The 27,571-nt window shown below is 41.0% G+C and overlaps 1 protein-coding gene across 4 annotated transcripts in view; it reads right to left on the bottom strand.

Moving 5' to 3' along the window:
• rims1b (regulating synaptic membrane exocytosis 1b) overlaps window positions 1–27,571 on the bottom strand; it is an 80,825-nt gene that overhangs the window by 26,489 nt on the left and 26,765 nt on the right. For 2 of the 4 annotated variants that reach the window (XM_066660951.1, XM_066660950.1), the window contains exons 3-17: window positions 19,187–19,470; window positions 16,878–17,749; window positions 13,752–13,792; window positions 11,120–11,230; window positions 10,126–10,225; window positions 9,604–9,727; window positions 7,867–7,913; window positions 7,608–7,726; window positions 6,761–6,891; window positions 5,769–5,940; window positions 5,313–5,466; window positions 2,454–2,607; window positions 1,918–2,031; window positions 779–841; window positions 366–443 (exon numbers count right to left, since the gene is read on the bottom strand). In XM_066660951.1, coding sequence (XP_066517048.1) covers window positions 366–443; window positions 779–841; window positions 1,918–2,031; window positions 2,454–2,607; window positions 5,313–5,466; window positions 5,769–5,940; window positions 6,761–6,891; window positions 7,608–7,726; window positions 7,867–7,913; window positions 9,604–9,727; window positions 10,126–10,225; window positions 11,120–11,230; window positions 13,752–13,792; window positions 16,878–17,749; window positions 19,187–19,470 — 2,564 coding nt within the window. The remainder of the gene's footprint in view (window positions 1–365; window positions 444–778; window positions 842–1,917; window positions 2,032–2,453; window positions 2,608–5,312; window positions 5,467–5,768; window positions 5,941–6,760; window positions 6,892–7,607; window positions 7,727–7,866; window positions 7,914–9,603; window positions 9,728–10,125; window positions 10,226–11,119; window positions 11,231–13,751; window positions 13,793–16,877; window positions 17,750–19,186; window positions 19,471–27,571) is intronic. The other 2 variants (XM_066660948.1, XM_066660949.1) reach the window with 2 other exon arrangements.

Raw genomic sequence — 27,571 nt, 5'->3', positions numbered from 1 at the left:
ACTCATTCTCAGTGCATTATTCAATTGGCACTCCTCTCAAACTCTGGGAAAGATGGGAAATGGATGGGGCTTGATCTTACAGGAACACACCAGCTTTTTTCCTAATCTCTTTCTAGAGAATACAGTGAGAGTCACTGCTGTCCATGCAAACTGAAGGTACGCTACAGATTCCCACACCAGAGTAAAGTTTAGTCCTGGACTACACACTACAGATTTTGAATGAGGTTCTGAGACTGGCAGGAAAACACAGTCCTTGACTAAAGCTTAATCCCTTAATCCCCATGAACCAACCAATAGAGATAAGAGTGTAAAAAGCTGGAGTATTCCATTCACTACCAGGGAACAGTACACAGAAAGCCTCCTACCTGTATATGTCTTTGTGAATGCCATTCACTAACAGGGGCATCTTTGGGGGCAAGGTATTACAGTGCCTAGCTAAGTTCCTATCCAAGTTAGTAACACCAAATGGCCATGCAATGGAAAAATAAAGACAAACAAATGTGTTACAGCAATGAAAACATGCATTTTATAGGCACGCATAGAAAAGCCAGCTTTGCTTTTATACGTGTATGACCACTGTAGGCATATTACTGTCGTCAATAACTCAAAGTTTATGAAAGACTTTGTACAAGGGCCTCAGCCGCCACTGTAATTTATCAGTGAGATCTGGTTTGAACTTAAACATCTCTCAAACACCTTTGACTTGGCAAAGAATGCTGGGAAATGTAGTCAGCTCAAAGCAAACTCTTGTTTTGTTTGTTTGTCTGCTTTTTTTTACCTGTTTGTGTGCAGGCACTCAGCGCTCCCACCCCGGATTGATCTGTGCATCTCCAGGACCTCGCTAAGGTTGCCATGGCGATAAGTGACAACATGAAACGAACATAACCAGAGCCGAAAATAAAAGGATGGCCCCAAACACGCACACACACACACACACACACAGGTCAGTGAACAGAGGGGAACAATGGCACACAGAATTAGCTCACAATTATTAATAATGATCATAACTATAGTAATGACTGAACAAAGTAATGGTTGTTAGTCATATTAGTAGTATTAGTAGTTAGTAAAGTAAAAGTAGGCTATTAACAACTCGTCTAAGCAGTAAGAATACATTTGAGATATACATACACAGTCTTCTGTCTTAACTACTATTCTAAGGGGACTAGTTTTACACAGGGAGGAGGGACAAGGTCATTGTACCATAGGAGATCTGTGATATAATAACTGATTTATAAAGGACACAGAAAAAGGAGAGTACAACATATTTTCTCACGCTGTAAAAGCCTCTGTTCAACAGGATATGATGTCATTCATATTGCCATGTCAATCCGCACAGCCGTCAGATAACCAGGGCTTATTACTACAGTGAGTAAAATGGTTTCTATGGTTTTCAATAATAGCATCACTGCTCTTCCCCATGTAAAATCTACTGCCCTGAATAACACCCTAAATACATATTACAAATGTAAAATCTTTAAAAAGTTATCAACAGACATATACACTCTTAGAAGGCTTCATAATTAATGTAAAATCATCTCTATTATGAAAGGCACGGTTATGTGGGACGCACAAAACATTAATCAATATATAAGCTACTATTTTAGAATCTTTAGAGTTCAGTCCGCGTTATACACGCCAACTTCTCAAGGAGCTTCATGAGGAGCCACATAGGAAGCTTTTCTATTATCATTTTCCATAGTATTTAAGAAATAAATTATCTACAGGCTTTAGCTTTGCTTTTCAACTTAAAAACGTAAGTCTGAGGACCACAGTTATGTGAATTAAAAATGTATTACATCTCATGAATTGTAGCTATGGTATTTTAAGGTGTCGTTAGCTGGCTTACAGATCTTTGGGTTTCAGCAGAGACCTGGGTCACTAGTAAACATTTACTCCAAACAGCCGGATTCGTACCTATCCTCAGAATAGTCATAGTCCGAGTCTCCAGATCTGTGCTCCTGCTGAGAGTTGTGGTAGAGAGTGGGCGAGCGAGAATGATGCCGGTTCTGATGGATTTCGTCCAGACTTCTGAAAAGAGAGAGAGATATTAACATATTTTTAAAAATATTTACGTGTGGGACCTCAATATTTACATATATTTAAAAATATCCGTCAATTTAGGTGTAGCCAGTTCCGCTCATTCACTAGGACCCCCCCCAATCACACACAATGCCATCAACCTGGGAACATAGGACAAGGACATGATTGCTTCAAGACATGTCAATCTCCCACAGTTGTACTGGAAGTGATACTAGCATGACATCACTGGTCAGCTCAACACGCTTGGAGGAGAATGCAAATATTGCCCAGGCGTGTTATGCCAGTTAAGTCTCATGTGGGAGATTCTCTCTTTGCAGTTCTCTCTGAGAGTTTGTCTGGTTTTACAGACCTTGCTTTGAAATGCACAGTCAGCCTAACCTGTTAGTGTAAGTGTGTGTGTGTGTGTATACCTCTGCATAGGCATATGGGAGGGTTTGGAACGGGCTCTACACTGATCTTCTCTGTGTGGAGAGACGGAACGAGAGCGATGCTGGACAGCGGCTGGTCTCTCTGGCACAGTCAGGGTACTGGACCTCTCTCTGTCTCTGGAGTTCCTCTCCGCTGCTGGGAGACACACACACACACACACAATATACAATGTAAAAGTTGTGCTGAAGCATATGCATGACTCTGTATCAGTAAATGTCTCTCCCAGCAGACAGATGTCTTTAATATCATTGGGTGCTAACCACATACTCAGATTTCTAAAGCAATAGTTTGAAGCCAGAAATCAAATTCACACTTTCCCACTCTCCCAAAATGTAGTCAGTCAACTAGACGTGTTTATTTTCTTGAGTTTTAATGTGTAGTTTGATGCTGGAGCTGACTGTAGGTGGAGTGAGATGGAAAAAGTGTAAATGAAATGTTTTTGGCTAAACTATTCCTTTTAAACTCCCACTAGAGCTCATGCGGAAGTTGTGCCGAACTACCAGCACAAACTCTACCGCTCTGAACATGCCAAAAAGAAGCCAAGAAACAGGTGCTACTGCATATCTTTAACAATAGGATACACAAGATATTGACAGGTTGTTAAAGTGATTCAAAAACACTGAATCACAGGGTCTGTATTCAAGGATGGAACTGTTATTGAGAGTATGATCACTTCATGTTTATTAAAATGATTTCAAAGGGCTTATTAACAGTTCTGTCCATGTATTACTCACAACAACTCTGGCCGCTTTGGGTGTGTGTCATAGTTATACGCCCAGTGTATGTGTACGTATGTGTATGCAGTTGTAGGCGTGTTCTGTGCTCCAAAAGTGGCCTAGCATTGTTTTTTAAAACTAAAACTGTTGCCATCCCTCCACCCCACTCCCTGATGTCAATGGATATTACTGCTTTCATAAACACTTTAAAATACTTAACCACTGCAGCGTTAATCAGTCATTGATAAGAAGGTTTTCATATCATCCTGTCCTTTCAAATCGGCAGAAATATTTTTAATTTCATGACTTTAATCAATTTGCAGGTGTACCGTCTCACACAGTCGCTTCAAACTGATTATACGGCTAAAGCAGGATGATATGCTTAGAGCTGTGAGCTTCCACAGTCTTCAGAAATCTCCACAATAGAAAAAGAGGCACCGTTCATTACTCTACAGCGTCTAGAGCAGGCTCTACTGCAGGCATGCAACAAAAAAACAACGCAAAGAAGTCAACCTTTCGTCATAAGACCCAGGAATGTGCAGAAAGCTACCTCGGTCAGTTAGAACCAGTACGACGCCAGCTTTATAACACATCTCAGTAGGTCTTATGAAGATGTTATAAATGCTACTACAGAGTGAACTACAGTGCCATTCCTGTTTCCATGCAGTTTTCTCTGTGAGTTCTTTTCTCTGTGGTGCAGCTACATTACTACAGCAGCCCAGCAGAGGGGGAGAAAGACTGACTCTGCATCTGACAAACACAAACAAAGAAAACGACGCCCCATTTTTCCTTCGCTGCCTAGGAACTGTTCTGGTTTGGTGCCATTATTAATAGATTTTTTTTATAGTTTTACATTTATTATTATGATTCATTTAATATTTAGTTTTAAAGAGTTGATCAAATGTAATCATTTAAATTTGTTTTGTTTTTTTGAAGCAGAACACAGTTCAAAAGTTTGGAACCACTTATCACCTCAGAGCCCCAACTGTATTTAAACAGGGTTTTATAAAAAAAAAAATATGAAGTTAGTCGATTCAGTCATTGATCTTCAGTAACCACTTCATCGTGGTCGCTCCCAAGCCACCTGTGTCTGTAAGCGCTTATCCAATTCTGGGTCGCGGTGGGTCCGGAGCCTACCCGGAATCACTGGGCGCACGGCGGTAACACACCCTGGAGGGGGCACCAGTCCTTTGCAGGGTGACACACACTCACACATTCACTCTCACAAACACCCACGGACACTTTTAAGTCGCCAATCTACCTACCAACGTGTTTTTGGACACGTGAACATGGGAAGAACACACTTGTCCAGCCAGTCACACACTCAAACTTGTTGACAATTTCATACAGCCAATCCACCCCACTGGACTGTGGGAGGAAACCTGCACAGGTTGAACACATTACACTAATTTAGTTCATTACCCTGTTTCCAAAGTTTTGATTCCAAACCTTTGAAAGATAGTGTTTAATAGTCGTTCTACGGCAAATTAAAATAAAGCTTCTTTCTCTCTCTCGCCCTGTGCTGCACTTTCACTGCAGGACCACAGTGACCATGCCCCCGCCCCACACACCTGAAGAGACTACCGTAATAGCATCATCATAATCAGTCTCAATGATGCGGTGAGATCCTGAGACATACAACACAGCACAGAGTTGAATCACTACAGAAACACACCATCGGTCAGAACACAGCACCTCTCTGTAAACACAGCTCTGAGGACGGGTCATTTTGGTCAACGCCAAAATGCCAGAGCCTCTGGATGAAGAATTTTACAGACCTTTATTGGGGAATACAAAATGACCCGTGACCTCAGAGTTAATTAGTCTTAACATAAATCACTTACAAAAAGTTAACTCAGCCAGTCACTCACACGCTAACGCCTGTCAACAATTTCACACAGTCACCTGGTCACTCACACCTGTGGACAATTTCACACACTCACTCAGTCACTGACACACACACATCTGTTACACAGCCAACTGCAAGAGTGTTATCTGCTACACTGTACATACAGCCACTGCCTTTTTCAATATATGATTGTGTTTTGCCAAGTTCAAAGCTGATTTAGACCCCACACCCACCCACCAACCCACACACCAACCTACACACCCACACACACTTACTCTGTAGCTTCTTGCTGGGACTGTCTCCATGGACATGTTTACGGGGGAGGTAGGGGGAGGGCTGGGGGAGAGGGAGGGAGGATATGTCATGGCTCTGCAGCTTATACCAGTGCGGCTGGTCATCCAACAAAGCCGTCTCCAGCTCTATCAGGATCTGCAAAACAGGTTTCCGTTAATATCAAGACACCACAGAAACATTCTTATTCCACTGAACTCTAGAAGTCACTAACTATCCGATGTAGCTCCCATAAAAGACAGTATAGGTCATTTCCTATATACACCAAGAAAGCCGTATGAACATCTGAACACACTGAGGGGGGGTGGGGGGGGACGCACTACACTGAAGCTCCTTGATCCAAATATAAAAGCATCACTGACAGACCCAGTGGTGCTGATAGAGTATATGCGATTACGTGCCAGTGAGGCACACGCACGAGCACCAAGTCAAGAACTGACCTCTCCGAGGAAATCGCTCTCCTCCTCCTGTGCTCGAGGCTGGTCCCACACGGTGATCTCCAGCATACGCTCTCTGAAGTCCCTCCGGTGAACATGAGAGTACAGAAACGTCTGGTTCCACTTGGGCTCTGCACTCTTCTTCACAGTCTTCGTCCTCCTCTTGCTCTTATCACTGAGAGACATGGACATTGCAGTATACAGTGCAGATATTGCAGTAAAGACAATCCTGGGCAAACAACACTTTCTGTTGATTTTCTATGTGAAAATATGTCAAAATTTTCTTAAATTTCTGCATGAATTTGAAGTAGGTGTGTGGGAAAACTGACTGTGTATGGATGTATTCCTTAAAAGAATTAGTCCCTCTCACTTTTGGTTGATATATTGAAAGCTGTAGTATATTTTTCCCTTAAAGCAACACCCTGTAGTAATTTTACCTTAAAATTAGAACTTCAAAATAATTGTGATGCCACTCAGCGCTGAAGAAAATGCATTATGTAACTTGAAGGAGGGTAGGAAACCATTTTTCTCTTGGGCTCCCCCTACAGTTGTAGAGTTACATTCATTTTTACAGCACTGTCTGGAACTCAAGGAAGGCATGGGAAAGAAGAGGGCTGGTTTCCTACCCTCCTCTACATGTTACATAGTGCAGTTCTTGCAGTGCTGAGCCCAGAGTAGCAACAACAGAGGATCTGTTCTCCCTTTTACAGGTCAGTGAAACATCACAGTGATTCTGAAGCTGTAATTTTAAGATAAAAATACTACTTAGTGTCCTTTAAAGCAATAGCTCAGCAAAGAATTCAAACATATTCTGTCAGATAAGACATGCTGAGTGCCTGAAGTTTGCTTCTTTAGTTTTGAACTGGAGCTACAATAGTAACGTAACTAGGAGCGTCTAGGTTTTTAGCTACCAGATGTTGCATGAATATGGCTGCCTGAGGTTCAGATGTGTAGTGGATGCTGAGTGTAACCAGTGTTAAATGAGAAGTGTTCACCTCCTATCTGGAAGGAAGTACATTTTGACGTAAGGGTTCCGCGGACGTCCATCTGGGCGAGGAGGCAGGTCCCTGGCATGTAAAACATTGACGATGAGCTGATGGCCCACTTTGTCATACCACAGTTTGACCTAGTAGAGGAGAAAAATACATAGCGTATTATTGTCAACTCAGTAAAACAGAGATGTGCTAAAGTCCAGTGACAATAAAGTTACAAAGTCTTAGAAATGTCAACACATTTGTAGTGCACAGGCACTACTAACCTATTAAAGATACAGGTAGCTAATACCTTCAAAATTAAGACACAGTACATTGAAAAATCTGCAAACAACGACAGAAACCATCCTCAATCCATATATTTGTTATATATTTGTAGTTGCAAGGTTTAAGCATATAACAAGAAAAATGGGTTTTGATTTACTGGGAATTTACTGAATCTACAAGTAGTTAATGTCTGCCATATCTGGGTTGACTGTCCACCTAGTGTGGGCATCACCAAATGGCAATGGCTCCGGATCTGGACAGAGTGATGGTTTCAATTCACTGAGCCAATCAAAGTGCTGGATGTACAGTTCACTAGAGAGAACAAGAGGGACGTGAACAGATGAAGCAGTTTATTGTCATTCTTCCTGCAGCCGGTTCTAAACCTGTGACTTACATGTTCCCAAAATGTGGCATTAATCAAAAGCAGCAACGTGACATGCCACTATGAGACAAAGCACAAATCTTAAGGTTCGGACTTTTGCTGGGAGGACATTTAACGCAAATGGACCTTACTGACTTTAGAATCAAGATTTGTATTTGAAGAACTGTGGTTTACTCAGTCTTTCTTTCTGCTCCCACTTACTGAAAGCTGGCCTGGCAGAACCTGAGGGAGATCTTTCAACATGCCAGGACTTGTCGGGGACATCACAGAGATGGAGGGACGATCCATTTTCTGAGACTCGTCTATGGAACTGGAACCCGCTAGACGTAGCAAAAACACAGAATAAAATAAGTGTGAGTCTACGTAAATCAGAGGGACCACTGGCTTCTGGTACATATAAACGTATGATGTGAAAATCAATGTGACGATGACTTTGATGAATACAACACAGCAAACTTACTGGATTCAAGAGGAGGATGAGAAGACTGCGGAATTCTTGGTGTGTCTCTTCAAAAAAGGAAAAGACATGACCATATATTAAGAGACGTGAAAAATGAACCGTATTAAATCACTGAGACTGGGCTGATTCATTTTGTCACTAAAACCCGACCAGGGAAAGGGCAGGGATCCAGAGGGTTACATTAGTTTGGTATCTACACATTGCTAATATGCTAGCAATGCTAACAGATATGCCATGGCTTGAGGTTGGAGGGTATTTGAGGGTCAGGCACTGGACACTGGGGGTCAATATCACTGTCAGTCTAAAGCTTTACTTACTGATAAGCTCTATACACCTTTCTCAAGAAGTTTTTGGAAAGAATACGATGGATACAGCTTTTACATGCGGTGGGAAAACAAATCACAAATGCACATCAATTTGTATTCTGACAAACGTAAAATAAATGCAGTAGCTTCATCTGAAGAAACCGGTCAACACATTTCAATAAATGTAAACCTGCCTTATGTATATTCAGATATGAATATGAAGCTTATTGTCTTTCTGTGTTGGGACAGTATGTGAAAGGTTAGTAAAATTAGAAAGCAGAGACTAAACAATCCAGTTTAACCACAAAAAACATGACATTTGTATTTTTTTCTTAAAACTACGCTAATATGAATTTATTTCAAATTTAATGCCTGCAACACCTTCCTAAATGTTGTCATTCTTGTGTTAAACACCTCCAGCTGCACAACTGCACTTAGTGTTTGTTGTCATGTTTTACGCCTTGACCTTTATACACAGACATGTTCTGAGATTCCCCGAATCTTTGGATGATGTGATATGCTCAGAGTCAAATACCTAAAACCGCTGCAGCCAGGTTTAAAGACCCGGATTAATCACTGGAGTATATTTGGGCAAAGTGTTGAGCCTTGATCCATCCACCCTTTTAAGGGTAGAGATATTCCTGCTGTTTGGCCGTGCGTTCACGTAGACAACCATCTGTGACACGAACGTAACTGTTCACATACTTGCCTATGTGCTACACTTGTTATTGGAGGCTTCCACTAGACGGCAGACCAGAGAAAGATTACAATTGCAGATGGTAATTGCAGATTCGGCTCTGCACTGCCCCCTACGGTTTACGCGTGTACTGCCCCTTGGCATAATGTCTCTACGCGTACACGGACGTAAATTTCTATGGATGTGCCTTTACCCAAGCATGTTTACGTCACCAGTTTACCATATTCAGGAGCATTTCACAGAGTTTCCAGTCTAAACCTTTACCTGACCCAACATTTTTTGGACTGTGTTGCAAGCATCACTTTCATATTAGATGTATATTTACATACAACAATGAGGTTAGTCAAGTTGTACATGAAGTATCTTGCACTGTTCACAAACCACAGCTTTCTGTTTTATTGGACCTGCTGTCCAAATTTTTTAGCTTTGGATCTACAGCCTAAAAGAGGAAGAGTCCCTGGTTAAATTAGCATTTTGATTTTGTTGAAAATACCTAAGTACCATTAATATTTTTTGTAATTTTTTGCACCCACGTCGCTGCTGTCAACCTGTAATAAGCCCCCCATGTTATACAATTTTGCTGTATATCTACAATGATAAATAAAGTCTTATCTTATTTTGCTACTTCTGACCACATTGTCCTCTAAGTACATTAGTGTCAGATTAAACACCTTAACTTTTCCTTTCCACAGACAAATAATAGCATACAGTAGAGTTGGGGTTCATTATGCTTACCCAATTGGTCGTGAAACCACTATTTCTACTTGAGGTGCAGACTGTGACTCTAAAATGATGTTGTACACTTCCTTCTTGGTTGCTCCAGGCAACGCCTTCCCATTCCACTGCAACACCTCATCACCTTTAATCAAAACAGACTCAACTGAATATACTGGAGTTATTGCTCTGGTCTCCAGTTAATACAGTGAATACAGTTAAACACTGTAACTGAGATCAATCTACATTGCACCCATTAATGATGTTTAGTCCACGAGTTTAAATATCATCAGAAATATCATCAGAACAGAACCTCTTATTGGAATAAAATCTCCTTATAAAGCAACTGTACAAAGAGAAAAACATATTTGTACTTAAATTGTAAATAATGGTGAATACAAATTATGCCCAAAAAAATGTCAAAAATGGAGATATGTTCCTGACAACAGCAATATTCCATCCTCATTTGCATTTTAATTGAAATAATTTGTGAGAAAACGTCTTTAAATTCAGCACAAGACTTGGCCGTTTAGTAATCCTCACCTGCTCTTAAATGGCCTACAATGTCTGCCAGACTTCCTTTCTTTACTTTGGTGATGAAAGCTCCAAGTCGTCCAGTCTCTGTCATCTTCCCACCAACCACCTGGGGACATTAAAGACCTGCAGTCAATCATTTGCACAATACAGGACCTTGAAGCTAAATTTTGAACATTAAATAAATGAGAATATAGGTCTAAACCTAATCAAATTCCCCATTGGAGCCTTTTCTGACAGGAGACTTAGACTTTAACCTCTTAATCCCTGGTAAAGTTTTTAGACTTATCATTCATTTTCAAGGGCTAATGTATTCATTTCTACAGATGAATGTCGTTGCATTGATAAAAGTATTGACAAGACTTTATGTAGCATGACGTTCTTACAGTTCTACAGTAATTAGTAGTAGGACTTAATGGGCATTCGATTTTTTTTTTTTTATCTATACACTCACAGGTAATAGTTTAGCCATTTCTTCCGCAATGAAAGACATCTCCTTTTTGTTGCTATTCTGTTCTGAGAAAGCATTAAACTTGGTATTGGAACATAGCTGTGAGGATTTGATTGCATTCAGCCACAAGAGCAGTTGTGAGATCTTCTCTAATTTGTCCCAGTACATCACTTCTTTCATGGGAAATGTATAAGTACTGTTTGTATAAAAAGAGCCCAATGCTGTGACACTCCCACCACCATACTTCACTGGGAGTATAGTGTTCCTCTCAGATCAACAACACCATCTTCTTTAACTGCAGTGCCTTTCCATGGACGAGTGAAGTGTTAGGTGAGAGTTGTAGGCAGAGACATACAGTACTGTACAGTAACTGGCACCAGTACACAGGCAGTGATGTTTAAAAAAAAATAAATAATAAAAAAAAAGGCTGAGACGTGCCTAACCATGTGTAATGTAGCGTGGCATTGTGTTAGGTGGGCGATGCAGACAGAGATGTGTAAGATGTGTAATATACAGCAGTTGGCAGCAGTAGAGAGGCGCTGACAGGCTCACCTTTAGCCCGAGCAGCGAGCCAGCTTCCCGGGGCATGGCCGAGCGCTTGCTCAGAGTAATGCGGCCGATCAAATGATCTCCCTCTTTGGACGGCTGCCAGGTAACAGGATGCTGTGGAGAAATGGAACGGAGCTTTTTAATCTCATTAATGATGGGCACACTCTCACACTGATGCACATATACTGTCCAGTAAAACACACACTGACACACACACGCTCAGTGCATTACCAAGGACTTACCATATGAGAGGTGTCCTTTAGAATTTATACTCAGTTTTGAAGAACACAAGAACAGTTTTTGTTTCACTGGAGATACCTTCAGGCCATGAAATGTTCCCTCACTGGACTATTAGCATCTTGTAAAGCTATTAGTAGGGTAAGAGTTTCCTTTAATGCACATTTACTGTATATGGAGCCTCAGTGTCTTGCTCTTATTTATTAAGTACATAGTTCACACAGTGTACAGTATTTGGAGTAGCACAGCATTTCTCAACTATTTTTCAATCAGGGCACCTATGGAAGTTTCAGACTCCGGTGTGTGGCCAAAGGTAGGCCTTGCCACACCCAAACAGTACCAAGGCCCACCCAGTCAGCCACTAGTAAGTCACAGACACACTCTCCTACTTTGGCTATGCACATTCCCAAGAGTCAATCTCAGAGCTGGAGGGTGAGGGAGGCGAGGGAAACACGAGTCACATGAGACGCTGCAGCAGCTTTGTTTTTGTGAAGCGCATGAAGTGCTTCACCCCCAATCAAGAAAGTGAAAGAAAACCGTCCCCCATCTGCGACAATCTAAATTGGACACCCATATTTCCTGTGCCACTGGTTGTAAATACTGTGGAACTGAAATTATCCAGGCCCAGCTGCCGTTTTATTTCTGGTCACGCCACTGTTCTGACTTTAATCTTGAAGCCGTTGTAGCTGCATTATGACATTTTGAACTATAATGTTTATTTTTATGTCAGCAAGGTCTGAATATTTTGACGGGAACCCCCAACAAAGCCAGACAGCATCCCGGTTTAGAAAGTCTGGTGTAGTGTTTTTGACCATTAAAAATATTCTGTGACACAATATAAAAAACTTTTTTAACAAGCGCTGTAATTAGAGAATAGTAATCACTGTGACGGAAAAGAAGCTTACGAATAATAACTTTTACAGTTACCACTTTCAATAATGATTAGGAAATGTAGAGACACTTGCTCTGAATGACATCATCACATCAGCACCTGCTGGACATCACAGATTTCTCACACTTCTTTGGTTTGGTTTTGTTCCAATTTTCATCCAGCCTCTTCCACAGTTCATTAACTGTAGTGGGGTTCTTAGACAAAACTATTCCACCAATGACCTTCTCACAGATTCGGTTTGAAATCAGGACTCTAGTCTGGCCATTTTGATATTTCATTGTTCTTTTCTTCCACGTTCTTGTTAAAAAGTGCCTTGCCTGTTTTGTAGAGTGACTAGGGTCATTGTCTGTTTGCTTACAAGTACAGCATTTTGGCAAAGAAAGGTCTGAAATTAGCACTAGGACCAGATTAGCACCAATAACTGAAGTATCCTGGCAGTAGAGATTCTCCTGTGGAAAAGCTTTTATTCAGGTACTAGGCTCAATCTGTGTCCAGGAAAGTGTTTCATTTTATACAGTGTTGGGGCAATGTTCTACAGTAATGCAATTACTTTTTCCAATAACTAAGTAACGTAATGTAATACGCTTAATTAAAATATTATTTTGTAAAGAATTAAGAAAATATTTCCTTCATACTGATCATCTGCCTGTCCTTGTATATAATAGGCATATTCCGAGCCTACCTGCTGCAGCTGACTATGTGACGTTGTGAATTTGAGCTGATATCTGGGTCCTTAGTTTGGGAACCCATCAACGGCAATTGCTCTAAGACTGCAAGGGAAGCTCAGCTTCCCCTAAAATGTAAAAAAATAAGTGATCAAATATATACTGTTGTGTGTACATGTCATTGAATAAATATGCACTACATCGCGCTCAACTTTTGTTCAGAATCAGCTTCTTATCACTGGTTTTTTTCACTCGTGGCTTTCCTCTCAATCATTCCCGTAGCTTCACAGTGCTTTAAACAGTGTGGAGTTCAATAGCGAAGCAGCAAAGTGCAGTGAAACGAGACGAGTCATTGGATAAATGCTGGGCTTTGTCCCGCCCATCGGATGCTCAGCGTCTCTGGGGGTCTATGGGGCAGTGGGCTGGCCTCGGCTGGCCCGGACGCTCAGCTTCTGCATGATGATTGGATGATCTGTCTGAGGCTGAACCCCTTTTTGATTGACAGCGAAATGTGCGAATCAGCGATCCTTTGGTGTAAAGATCTGTGGGAGCACAGGGGGACACACTTCACATGGGCCAAGGCCGTTTAAGCAGCCTAGCTCTGCTGACCATTGAAAGGACACTAGTCAAGTCCCTGGAAAAGATGCCTTGTTGGTACGACAGGGTCACAGATCATTTTCTTAGAAAGGAACGGATGGTAGAATTTACGCATAAATAAACCAACACATTTTATGATGTAGGCCGAAATTGAGCTTCCCCTCCTTGAAAGACCAGCATCCGCCACTGGAACCCATTAACAAGTTCTCTTTCTTAATTTATTTCTTAATAAATATAAACTTACATGCCACACTGTAGGGTCAAGAGGATGGCAATCCCAGTCACCTACAAAGAAAGAACAAACAGAAAATGGCAGAGATCAGTTAGTCAGACTCACAACAAATGCTATGCAAAGAAGCCATTTTTGCTTTGACTCCATTAGTGCAGTGAGCCATAAAATATAAAAGTCATAAAATATACAACAATATGAGCTATATGCAGTGGGATTTCCCCTGAAGTTGGGTTCAAACTCAATGACATGGCACAGTACAAATAAACATTCCACTAGTGTAGTTCTCTCTGAAGGATTAGAGTGTATTGACTTTTGACTTCAACCTGTATTAAAAGAATAATTTCTTAGCAGTGCTAAGATAAGGCCTACAACTCTAGGCAGAGACAGACTTAGCCTATTTTAGGGGTCCCAAAAATTATTTTTAGAGGCCCTTCAATGTGCATAAGAACTTCAACCCACTGTAAAGAACTTGAAAATGATAACAGACCATAACAACACTAGGTTAGCTAACATTAGCCTTTTTTTCACTTTGCAGTATATCAGCTAGCAAGCTATCAGGTTTGCTAATGTTAAGAAGCCTATAGCTAAGGTAGCTTGACAGCACATTGATGTGATAATGTACCAATAAAAACATTATTCGTACATTAAAAACTATATTCTCCTTTTATATTGGGATTGCAGTACTTCTTGATGTAATATAAAATTAAAGGCTAAAGTCAAGGAATCCCACAGTGTGTCTACAATATGGCAATAATCCAACAGTTGTTAAAAAGCCACTTAAGTTGCTAATAGATCTAGCTGACATTGGGATGTAAAGAAGATGGGACATTGTTAGCTTTCAGCACAGTTCTAGCAATGACCTTTAGCTTTAAATCATTTAGTGTCAGATCTTGTAATATTAGATTTGACCTAAAGTGACACTATGAGACAAAGATGAACAGATCACTAACAACATCCAGCAGGTGACCCTAGTGACACTGTTAGCAAACCCTTTAGACAGTCCAACATAATCCTGATTATAGAGCCAATGCTAGCTGAAGGATAGTTTAATGAAAAAGGGGAACTAAGGACAGAGATTAACAATAAACAATTCATATGCTATAAGGTGCCTCATTTAATTCACCTCACTTAAGTCTTGCTGACACTTCTTGTTTTACAGAAAGACTGTCCATTCCAGTGTCTTTTTCCATTTGGGATTTTAGTGAATTAGGTGCTACACTGTAAAAGCATATCCTAGCGGGTGAAATCCTCTTAAAAATATTTCTCATTATCAGTTTGTCCTAAGAAATAGGCCTTTCACAATAGCAATTTTCATGGTAATATACTGTACCATAAATAAATTCCATTATTGTCATGTAAAGACCATTTTATGCCATTGATTACAATATAATTACACCCCTTTAATTACCAATGAAATTTTAAAATAAAATTGTTATTCTGAATATTCTCATATAGGAATCGTACTGTAAATAATGTTCAATATCCTAAATAATTGAAACATAAAAAACACAAAGTAAATACAAGTAAATACAACATGCAATACTGAAGTCAGCAAAAAATGGATAATAAAATGATTGTGACAGGCCTACTATGAACAATAAGATATTTCAACCATTTTATATGTTTTTTGCTTCTCTGAAATGATCTAATGCAATTGTCATATTCCACTCTCAGATCAATTTATTGTTTCAGGTATCATTGATATAAGCCACATGATCTGCATTAGTTTAGACAACACAAATTTATCTCCCACTAAATAAAGCCAATTAAAAAAACCGAACATGTCTACAAATAATACGAATGTAGTAATATTAGAGCAATTTAAGACTGACACATATAAAATATATTGACTGGATTCAGGAGGATTTCCCTTGCTATAACAATACAAAATCTGCTTAATCCACTCCTTCAATGCCATAGTAACTGCATACCAGATAAGACATCCCTTACATGTTTATAAGACATCCCTTTTAACAAATATGACTCTAATATGAGCTTTATTTCTCTAATGCACACGGACGTTATTTCAGGAACTTTGATATAAATGTTAGCTTTGATTTTAAAAAGAGGTATATTTTAAATACAGTCAGATTCTAATTGCTAATTGTAGTTAACTTTCTAGTCATTATCTGTCAGTCTGGATGGACAGCATGACCCGAAACCATAATGGCATCCGGTCCGGCATGGCTTTACTCAAGGGTGAATATTGAGCCGTTAGTCCAGAAAAGTCCCAGCAAAATGAGCATGCTACATCCTGGGATGGAAGACAGTCCGCCAGTCACTGGACAGCGTTACATGAGTGAACCACTGACCTAATTCCCAAATCTGCTGTCCTACAAAAAGGGGGAACTTTCCAAAAAAAATCTGCTTGTTGTAGAGGCTTGAAATGTAACTCTGTGTCATTTTTCTTTTGCGCAAGGGCTATTTTGAGAAAATCACAGGCGTGTCTGTAACACAAATCAATAAAAGAGTGAAGACAGGAGAATTCCAAATGATTTGTAGGACATTTGGTGCTTTATGTTTTTTTGAAAGACAAATATAAAGATATGTGTATAACAATAAAATGAATCATTACTTAAATAACGTGTATTTTGAAAATAATGTGACAATGATTTTTATCAACATCATTTTTAATGGAAGTATTAGTGCTAACAGTTATATAAACAACCAGCGCTTTTAATGTATAACAATGGATAAATTCGGGTGTCTTATTGTGACAGCAATGTAAATGAGGATGTCTCTGGATATGGATCTCAGGATGGCCCCTCCCTGACCTACAGCAACCTGAACTAATTTGTTTTTAAAAGGCTCCCTACACTGTCAGAAAATTTGTCAATGTGGTGGTACCTTTTGCTGTCTCTGTGGTGGTACCCTCAAGGGCACGTATTTGTACCTTAATTTATTATAATTGTAGATTTTCTAAAATTGTGTTGATTTCATACGCTCCATTTCATCTCCAGAACTTATATTGTGTATTTTATATGACACAGTTCTATAATGAAATATTATAAACATGCATCTCTCCTCCTGGAAAGAGAATGGAATGTACCTTTGAAGAACAAAACTTACTTTTAAACACTGTTGTACTTTTAAAGGTACATTTACACAGTTTGTTCCTTTATTGGACCTCTACTGTACCTTTTTCACTGATGCTGTCGATTTCCACATCTTCACAGCTTGTGTACTCTGGGGTGGACCCTCCTTCCTCCTCAGAGCTGCTAATGGACATCTGTCTCTTGTTGAGACACCGTTTGGGCCGGTAAGCCCTAGGTGGAGGGGGCCGGAGACACTCCGACTGATCCGAGCTGAGGGACGAATCCTTGCGGAAGCTTTCCGCAGCCTTCTCGCGCTTGGTTTTGTGCAGTAAAGCCACAGACCCGGGCTCCAAGTGGTCCTTGGGGCCCCAGTCCTGTCCGTCCCTGAGGTCTGGGGGTCCCCCTGGGCCCATACGAGGACCACTGTGACTCTGTTTTTGGAGGGATCCGTGTAGTACACCCCCACCACCACTTCCCCCCACGGTCCTGTCCACAGAGTATGCGCGGTGGTTTTCTAAAAGTGCTTTGCGATCCTCGTTAGACACGCCCCTCCTGCTCAGCCTGCTGCCAGGGGTCTCGCCCCCGTCCTGAGCTAGTCCCACCTCGTTGATGGCCAGGTCGCTGTGATGGCGCTCTTGACGCATTTTAGACACTTTGGCATGCATTCGCATCTCTTGCTCTTCTTTCTGAGGCTTGACAGGGTAGCGGGCCAGGTTGGGGTCACTGCGGTAACGGGTCTGATACTCCTCCTCCCGCCGCTGCCGCTCTCGCTCCTCTTCGTCCTGTCTCCTCCGCTGCTCTGGATGGGCAGCATCACCCTCTGGGTGATTGTATTCGTGTGAATGACCTTTCTCCAGGCGCTTGCCAGGGACGCGGTCCTCTGGACCATGCGCCGGCAGCCTGCCTGGCCCCGCCCTCCTCTCACCCCGGCCAATGACCTTGCCATTCTGCTCATGTAAGGATACAGGCCTCTTCCTATTGGACAAGGAGAAAGACAGAAATAAGGACTAAAGAATATGGTGTACTTTTTTGGCTACAGTGATGGAGTGATTTGAGTTTGCCATTAGGTATTTTGTGCACTAATTACTGAACAGTTTATATCACAGGCAAGTCATTAAGAACTTATTTATAATGTCTACCTGGCAAGCAGCAAGGGCTACAAGGACAAGAGGGGATAAAGAGGATATATATAAATGGAAAAGCAAACAATTACGTAGTACGTAGGTAAGATTTGATATTTTGCTCTTGGGCTCCCCCTAGTGTTGCAAAGCTTACTTCATTTGTACAGCACAGTCCTGAAATGAAACGTGAGACGGGATGGAAGAAAGTTAGTTTTCTACCACTCCTCCAGTTACATAGTGCAGATTCTGCAGTGCTATGCCCAGATAAGCAATGGCAATGTCTTTGTAGCTGTAAAATAAATATACTACCTAGTGTTCCTTAGCTTGCCTTTACAAATCCAAGTTTAAACCCTGCTTATGACCACTCACATTGTTATGGACATTTACAGCTTTAGTTATGTGAGAATAGGTTATTCCTAGTATTTGAAGACCATTGACAGGTGACAAAAAAAGATCACCTACAGACTACACTTCAACCAGGTCTTATTCAACACCACCTTAACCATAAGGTAAAACACAACCTGAAACTTCCAAATAGAGGATGCTGGTAAAACACAGCTGATTTGCTTACATATGGAAAAATCACCAATCAAAGCCTTTCTGATAAGCCTACTGACCCAGAAATACCACATCGAGAAATCCCAGAAGTGTACATTTACAGGATGCAACAGCACTAAGACTGGTAGTGCACTGTGAATTACACTCAGAGGAGTATACTATAACTTACTGTACAAATTACAGAAGAAACAAAAGCCTCAGTGACTAAATATACTATAGCACTGTGTCCACTCTTCACCTTCATAACAGTTTCGGCTCTTTTCTGGTCTTTCTTCCCTCTTAGACACTGGCTGCATTTTTTAACTGCTCCAAAAAACACATTTGGGCTTGTCAGTCCACAAGGCTATGTTCCACATCTCAGATGTCCAGTCTTAGTGCTCAGTGCTCTAGAACAAGCCCTCTCCTCTTTCTGTCTTCTCACAGTGGAAGGATGCACACAAACACCTGTGAGTTGCTTCAGATCTGAGTGAAGCTTTACTTACTTCTTTCCCTCAAAAGGAGCTTAAATATTTGAACATCTGATGTTTTGATGGTCTGCCAGGATACATTTCACACATTCTGGATTTGAGACCTCTCATTGTTTCTCACCGAGTGACTCTGCCATTCCTGGTATATGTGTATTATGTAATATCCAATTTATAATCTAAGGCTATATTTACCCAATTCATCAAAATGTCTAACAACTCTACCCCAGAAATAGCCTCAGTATTATCATGTATAAAGATGGACGTACTTCTCTCGTGGGGGTTCGCTGCGAGCTCGTGAGGCTGGCATCGTGTCCACTGCTTTGTTGCGGTCAACAGGTCCGGTGGTCGGGCCCTGAGAGTCCGCTGCAGTGAGGTTAGTGCCAGGGGAGGCCTGGGACCTGGAACGCAACTTCCTGTCCCCGTCAGCCTCAAGGCCAGACACAGCAGCATCCAGGCTCAGGGGCCTGCCTCGGGGCCCAGATGAGAACCATTCCCCGGACTTGGTGAGGATCTCCTGCTGCTTCCTGCACAGGTTGCAGACCCACATTACCTGCCAAACACACAGAGGAAGAGGGGCAGAAGAGACTTCAAATATAAGTTTCGTTTAAATGGTTCGTGGTTCTAGAACTGGTAAAGAAGCTCTACGTAATGTGGAAGGTAATAAAACAATTTCACTCATACATCACATTTACAAAAGAAGAAAGTTCCATCCATTTGAAGGTTCCAAAAAAACCCATTCATTTGAAGGTTCTTCAGGGAACCAACATTGATTCCTTTTGGGCTTTGAATGAAAGGTTTGTTAGAATAGTGGTTCTCAAAGTGGTCCTTGTGGCCTCTCAGTCTACAGTTTTGCACAGGAAAATGTAGACTCAGTATGAGAACCTACTCTTTAGAGAGTCCAAATGGTCCTACAATGGTCTTAAAAGAATGATCCAATGAACAGTCCTTTAGGGAACCAAACATGGCCCTTTAATGATCTTGAAGAGCAATCAAATTAAATGGTCTTTTGTGGCACCCTCCAAAGAACCTTTTTGGTTCTATTTTTCTGAATGAAGGTTATTTTATTATTGCTAGATTTAAGGTTTCAGGGAAACTAAAGTAAGAGAATCTAAACAGACAGACAGACACTGACAGACTTTTCTGGTACATCAAAGTCAACTGGACCATGCAAAAGACAAGGACTACAAAGTCTCATCCACACATTCTCCCACAGATACATTCTGTCACTCCCAGAATACACTGACCTTATGCAGGATTCAATAATAGTTTCTATTTGCCCGTTATTCTTCTCATATCCTGTCTCATTCTCTTCTTGTAAGCTCTGAAAGAGCTCTATGATGCTTCATTTACCCGATGGATGGCTGAGGCATCCTAAAATACCTTGGTGGGACAAGATTTCTCTTCTTTTTCTGCTCTCACTCTCTTACTCTCGTCAAGCTTGATCAGACACTATTAGCCTCCATGCTAAATCAAACAGCTCCTGCCTCTTCAACACATTCACAGCTTTAAAAGCACGGAAGCCCAATCTATCAATCCCACTTCAGGGCTGCTATAGCACACAGGTCCAATCTATTGATCCCACTTTATTTCTGTAAAGCAGCCAGGGTTGACAGTAAATCCACTCCTATTGCAGGACATGAAGGCTGCTGGCCATGTCCCAGTGAAGAACAAGATCTAATAGGCCAGTAATTATCAGTGTTTTATCTCTGGGAGAGATTCAGAGGCTGAGTGTGTGAGTGTATACACTTCTTTTTAAAGAGTTTGTAAACACTTGTCATCAAAATATTTCCTAATATTTTATACAATAGTAACTTGTAGTTCCACACTACATGGTATTCCATTATGTGTTCAATGGGTGAGTTTCAGTACAAGTATGTAAGTACCTACATAGTACTTACACACAGGGTAGTGAGTTGTCTACAGCATGCTAGCTAGTTAGTTAGCGACAAGCTAACTAGTTAGCTTGATTTTAGCTATAAGACTCCTCCTTGTCACTTGAGAATTGGGAGTGGATTGCTGATGTTTTCATTATCTAACTATACATGTCTCAATAAGCTGTTCCATAAACTTTGGTGTTGGTTAAATATTATCAATCTGATATCTGATATTTTACTCCAGAAAAGTGTATGTATCCAACTAAATGAGTGCTATATACCTCTGGAACGCTAATATAAGTGGATCTAGAGTTAGGTAACTGTCATATGTGATTGGTTCGGTGTTTTGTTTTGTTTCCTGTTTTGTGCTTCCTTTGTCACATGATTTTTCTGCCCTTTTGTTCACTCTGGTCATGTGATTACCCTTCCCTTGTTTCTATTGTCATGTGTTTTGATTAGTTCCCAGGTGTATCTTGTCTCTGATGTCTTTTTATATCCTGTGTATGTTTCCTGGTTGTGGGTCATTCAGTGGTTTTCGGGGTTCTGGTGGTTGTCTTTTGTTCTATGTTTAGTCTTGTAGTTCTATCTTCCAGCTTTGCGTTTAGTCTTCTAGACCTAAGTTTAATCATTTAGTCCTGTGTGCAACCTCCCTGCTTAGCCTTCAGTCTCCCTGTTTCATGTTTTAGATTTACTATCTTGCGCTCCCTCTCGTTTGTTTTGTCTCCTTTCTTAATTATTCTACTCTGTTTTGTTTTGTAAATTTCTTGTGTCTTGTTTTTTCATGTAAGAGGGTTGTATGAAATTAAATAATCTACATCCAGAGATATACATTAAGTAACATACTCGTTCTCATATTTTATATCTGGATGTAGATAAGCTAATTCCATGTAACCCATTGATGTAAACAAAAATTAAGCATTTATTTTTCATTGTAAGCAACAGTTTGTAAATTATTATTCACAGCAATTCTGAGGGTATCGCTTGAGATTTGATCAGCTGTTTAAATGCAAAGCATTCCAGATATTTTTATTATGACTTCATTCTCAATTTGCTAGCTTTCTCAGTCTGTAAGAAATGATCTACACCTCATTATTAATACCAAACCTATACGAACTAGTCTAGACATTCACCTGCGTATTTTACAGGTATTTGGAACATGGTAATCGCTGCCTATGAAGCTGATGTCATCACAATCATCCACAGTGCCTAACTGTGATCAAGTGCAGACAGATTATGAAAGCCGGCACCGATTTCAGCTGCCAAATCCAGGCCATGTTTCTCTGACAAAAACAGGGTCTATTTGAAGATCACTGGGAAGGAAATTACTGAAATAAAACAAGATATCACCCTGTAGGCAGAACACATCTGCTTCTGACAAAGATGACAGGATATATATATACCTGGTGTTACCATATGCTCTGTTCAAAAAATAAGTGTCAACAAAGTCCCAGTGCTAACGCTACGACTGACTTTCAGATCTCTCAGGTACTCACAGGTAAGCATCCTGCTGGTGAACAACTCCCTCTTACAGGGTCAACAGAGTAAGGTGTGGTAGTGCATAGGTCCAAAGAACTTCAAAATCCTGCGAGCAACAAGTACATTTCCAGATCGTTTGCCCCCAGTTTGATGAGGGAGAAAGAGACTGAGCTTGAGCTTTAGGACACGGTGGGAGTTGCCGGGTGAGAGTTAGAGAGCGAGAGAGAGAGAGAGAGAGAGAGAGAGAGAGAGAGAGCATCATGCCCTGATTGGATCCAGTTGGCCTTGTTCCAGCATAATCTGAGGTAAATCTGATGTCCAGAGGGCCACAGCTGTCAGGCACCCAGAGAAACCCTCCCAGGAAGGATTAGCATTCTGCGCTAATCCCACCGCCTAGTGCTACCACTAGCCCCTCACCATTATTCCAGCGGGCATGCACGACAATACGGTCCCTGGTCTGAAGCTAGGGACCAGGCCGCCAGTTATGGGGTGGACAAGATGGCAAGAAAAATTACATTATGATACTTACACCATTTTCACATGTGTATAACGATGTTTTGACACAAGAGCAGAACCTGGAACTGAGGTTTAAGCTAACATTAAAAATGAAAAAAAAAAGACAGGCACTACAAGGTTTTGTATTTGTATCAGTTGTAGAATAAAAAGCTAGAACGAGCGTTGAATGGATAAATACCGCTCCAATATTTGTTCACAGTTGGGTAAAATAATCCAGACTTTAATCCCTGAATCAGATCGAATTCGAGCAGGACACGAGAGGATTCTCTCTCTCTCATTTTTTTTTTCTTTTTCTCAAAAGCCTGTCCTTCAAAAAGCTGTCATTCTGCATCTCATCTTCCTACGGCCTGCCGCTGTGTGCTTGTGTAGCAGGCCTTGGCTGTAGCAGAACAGAGGAGGAGGAGAATAAACAATACAGAAATGTAGGGCAGCAAAACCTCAATATCGTGTGTGTGTGTGTGTGTGTGTGTGAGAGAGAGAGAGAGAGAGAGAGAGACAGAGAGAGATTAAAACCAACCCAGGCATAAAGTTGTAGTTTGTGGTTGTTCCTCGATAGAGTGACTGTTGAACCCACACTAACAGGAGATGAGTGTAGGTGCCGATACTCTATTGTTACACTACCCTCATTGTGAACGTACAAATAATGTGAATAACAATAGGCAATTTCATTTGTCACTAACCTCTACTTTCTCACTAACCTCCATTTTGACAGGCCATTTTTTATTTCCTATATTACCCAGCACCATTATATTTGTCTTGCATTTCACACACTCACACCTGTGGATAATTTTACATACTCACCCAGTCGCTCACACACTCATTTCTCACAGGCAATCCACTTACCTACATGTTTTTTTGGGCTGTGGTAGGAAACTGAAGCACCTGAAGGAAACCCACACAGACACAGGAAGAACACACCACACACCTCACAGATGCATAGTCTCACACTGCCAAACTCTCTAGGGAGAGTCTGGTACATTTCATCACTTAACGTGGCCAAGAACTGCCTACTACTGTAGAAATTTGACTGACACACAAAACGACCAAACATTCATTCATTGTCTGTAACTGCTTATCCAGTTCAGGGTCACGGTGGGTCGGGAGCCTACCCCGAATCATTGGGCGCAAGGCAGGGACACACCCTGGAGGGGGCACCAGTCCTTCACAGCGCCACAAAAACTTACACATACACCCTTATGAACAGTTTTTGAGTAGACAATCCACCTACCGTGTGTTTTTGGACCGTGGAGTGAAAACCGGAACACCCACAGTAAACCGACACGGACATGGGGAGAACTCCTCACAGACAGTCACCCGGAGTGGGGCTTGAACACACAACCCCAGGACCCTGGAGCTGTGTGACAGTGACACTACCCGTTGCGCCACCGTGCTGCCCTAGGAAGTCAGAAGTCTGCTAATGTGACATGACGTGTAGAAGGAGGCAGTCTTTATGGTTCACGTTGGACCAGTACCAGAGCCATTACATTAAAGAGTGCATACGCAGAGGTACAGACAGCCAATCAGAATGCAACTGGCAGAATCCTAACAGTGTGGCCAGATTAACACACTCAAGGTTTCAGACTCTCTGTCAAATTGTGAGCAAAGCATCTATGGCTGAGACCACTCAAAGCAGGAATTGAACCCATGACCCTGAAACTGTGTGGCATGGCACCTCTTTTAGTCCCACTTTCCAGACATTGATTATGATTGATTTATTATTTCTTTTTTTAGGAAGGTACTTTTTCTTGAGTCATTACCAGTTGTTTTATTATGGTAAGAATTTAAGACACTCTATTCTCTCATCTGTTGATGTAAATGATTTCCCTCCTCTCCTCAGTTCTTTTCCACACTGCATTAATGACATCATGGCTCATCTGAACCTGCTTTCTCATTAGTCCGGATATTTATAGTCCCTGTGTTTTCAATTCTGGTAAGAGTTTGGTCACATGTGACTATGTTTTTCAAAATCTTGCGTAGCATTTGATCTAAAGGTTAACATAAATAATAATGTATGTATTTCAGTCTGTCTAGTTGCGACGAGGGAGGGCCAGATCTAAACAGATCTGTTTTATAGTGAAAAGTCAGTTGTACTTTGCTTCAAACTGTTTGTATTTTTTTTAATTTAATGACAATATAAGTTATATCAATGTTTGAAGTTACGTAACTAAAGATTTACCTTCTGTAGAATAAAATGTCCCTCTCTTCAACCAGCCATGTTCACTTCAAAACAGATATGTGTTTATATGTGTGAAGAGTGTGTTTATATATGTAAAGAGACAGTAGTTTGGTGACAGAGACTACGAGTTGAGCTGGTGAGTGTACATGCTTTGTGTTAGTGTGCCAGCCTCCCCTTGCTTAGCTGAATACAGTTCTCCATGGTAACCAGAGAGAGAGAGAGAGAGAGAGAGAGAGAGAGAGAGAGAGAGAGAGAGAGAGAATGGTGCATGTATCTGTGTGCACGATGGGCAAAGAGCAGGCAGACAGATAGACAGAGTGAGCGTGAGAAACAGAGACAGAGGGCTGACAGATAAGAAAGAACAGATGAAAGCAGAGGGAAGGAGAAACAAAAAGGAGTAGAGGGAGTGTTCATGAGGGAATAAGAAAGAGTTCTTGAAGTAACAAGGGAGAGAAAGGTGCTAATGGAAAAAGAGAAAAGTAGAAGAAAAGAGAGAGAGAGAAATGGAGAGAGATCAATATTAGCATGGTGGAGGAGAATACTCTCTACTGTGAGGAAGTCCAGAGCTATTGGAGCAGGTTCAGGGACTGGGCGGAAATAGGTTTCGATATAAACCCACAGCCACTGACAGATATGCTGACATGCGACTACTGAATCATACTCCAGAGACACCCCCACCACACACACACACACACACTATTCCACAAAGACTGAGCAAGTCTGCACAATTTCAGCTCTGTTACAAATACTCACAGTAGCAGTAATGCTTTTTAGCCTGAGAGATAACCAGCTAAAATTCAGAAAGTCAGAGGTGAGATACAGACAAAAATACAACATTTCTTACACATAGAAAACTTATTAAATGATTTTAGCATCACTATGAGTATTGTAGTTCACAAAATCCAATATTTACATCAACTCAGACACCCTTAATAATGTGTAAATGTACAGTATGATATAGCTAGCATACTGACTTGGAATTATCTCAGAATTAGTTTTGGCTAAACATGCACATAAAAAAACTTCCTTAATACTGTATGTAATATCCTTAACACAACCAGGTAAAACACACAAATATATTTGTCAATCTCCAGTCAACAAATACCTGACATATATTTGACTAGCCTCACTATCTCTGCTTTGAGGGATCATAGCTGTAGCTATCATCAGTCTAGAGTTTTCCTCTCATGATGGGCTCTCACTTTCACACTCCTGCTTCATCCGTCTTGAATCTGAGGCAGGGTGAAGGAGGAAGGAGAGTGGAATACTTAATGTTCAGTGTGAATAGTGCCCTAGTCAGCGTTTAGGCTGCAAACAAGCCTGGATAAATGGAGGGCTTAGCCACACCATGGTTAGCAGGTGAGCTCTAATTCGATTCCTCTGACGACAGCATTTTAGGCTAAGCAGCTGTAATTTAGCCCTAAAAGGTGACTAGCAAAGAGACTGGGCCCCATATTTTCACACTAATGAGCCACCAGTGTACTGCCCCTGATATCTCCTGCAATGCTAGCAGTTAGCTTCTCCTCACTAATGTTGCCACAAATACATGTGGTACATGTAGTTGAAGTACAGGCTAAACGCCTCTTGCTAACGCTGGTGATTAATCATCTCTAGATGGCTAGCTCACTGACAACAAGAACACTAATTGGGAACCCTGCTGCTTGTTTCAGCTCAAATTCAGAAGGAGAAAGACACCATCAACTTTGAGTACGTCTAGAACATCCCAGAATGATTAATTACAGCTAAAGTTAGCGTGTGACTTTTAAAGCTATTTGACACATCTGAAAAGCCTGGCAAAAATAATTTGTTATAGTGCTTAAGACAAGGCTGTTCCTAAACAATTAGAGCTCCAAGTGATGTCTTACCTATGGAGCGCCACAACCCACTCATCTGAATCATACTTTTCTTACAAAAATGTATTCATTTATTTTGAAAAGTAATCAATGTTAGAATAACTTGGACACGATATTTGGTCCAAAAGAGCATAACTGACCCTTCCTCTTGTTCTATGTAGCCTGATGGTAGCCAACATAAACTGTGACAGAATGGATCCTTTCCAGATTTCCATAATTTGTCCAGTAGACGTAATTTTAGCAGGTAAAAACAAAGAATATAATCATGTCATTTGCAAATGATAATGTATGCGTGATTCATTCTATTTCACACAAACAGATGGTCCTACAAAAACTTTTCCTACCACGACGACTTCTGTTGCCCCAAACCAAGAAGTGTGAAAAGGCTATTGCTAACTGTTAGCGTTCTCCTCCAAGTGTGTGGAAGTCATGTTAGTGACAATTCTAAAAAGATAATGAGTGCGTTCCAAATGTCTCAGAGGGAGGGAAATACCTAGCTAACTTGTACAAATTGGCCAAGATTGTGTTGAGAACACATTATATTTAAAAAAAACAAAAACACACTGAAGGGCCCCCTAGTGGCTCTGGGGTGTATACTGCTCATGACAAGAAACACTCCTGCTTGAAGATATTATATCAATACCACATAAGGGACACAGACACACAGACATATACACACATCCAAACTACAACAAACACAGATGCACACACACACGGAACAACACTCAGAACAGCACAGGTGCAAAAACGCGCATA

This window comes from Hoplias malabaricus, chromosome 2 (assembly GCF_029633855.1).
Source record: "Hoplias malabaricus isolate fHopMal1 chromosome 2, fHopMal1.hap1, whole genome shotgun sequence".
In the NCBI taxonomy this organism is placed as follows: domain Eukaryota; kingdom Metazoa; phylum Chordata; class Actinopteri; order Characiformes; family Erythrinidae; genus Hoplias; species Hoplias malabaricus.
The sequence above is the reverse complement of the archived record's forward strand: the minus strand, read 5'-3'. Positions and strand labels throughout refer to the sequence as shown.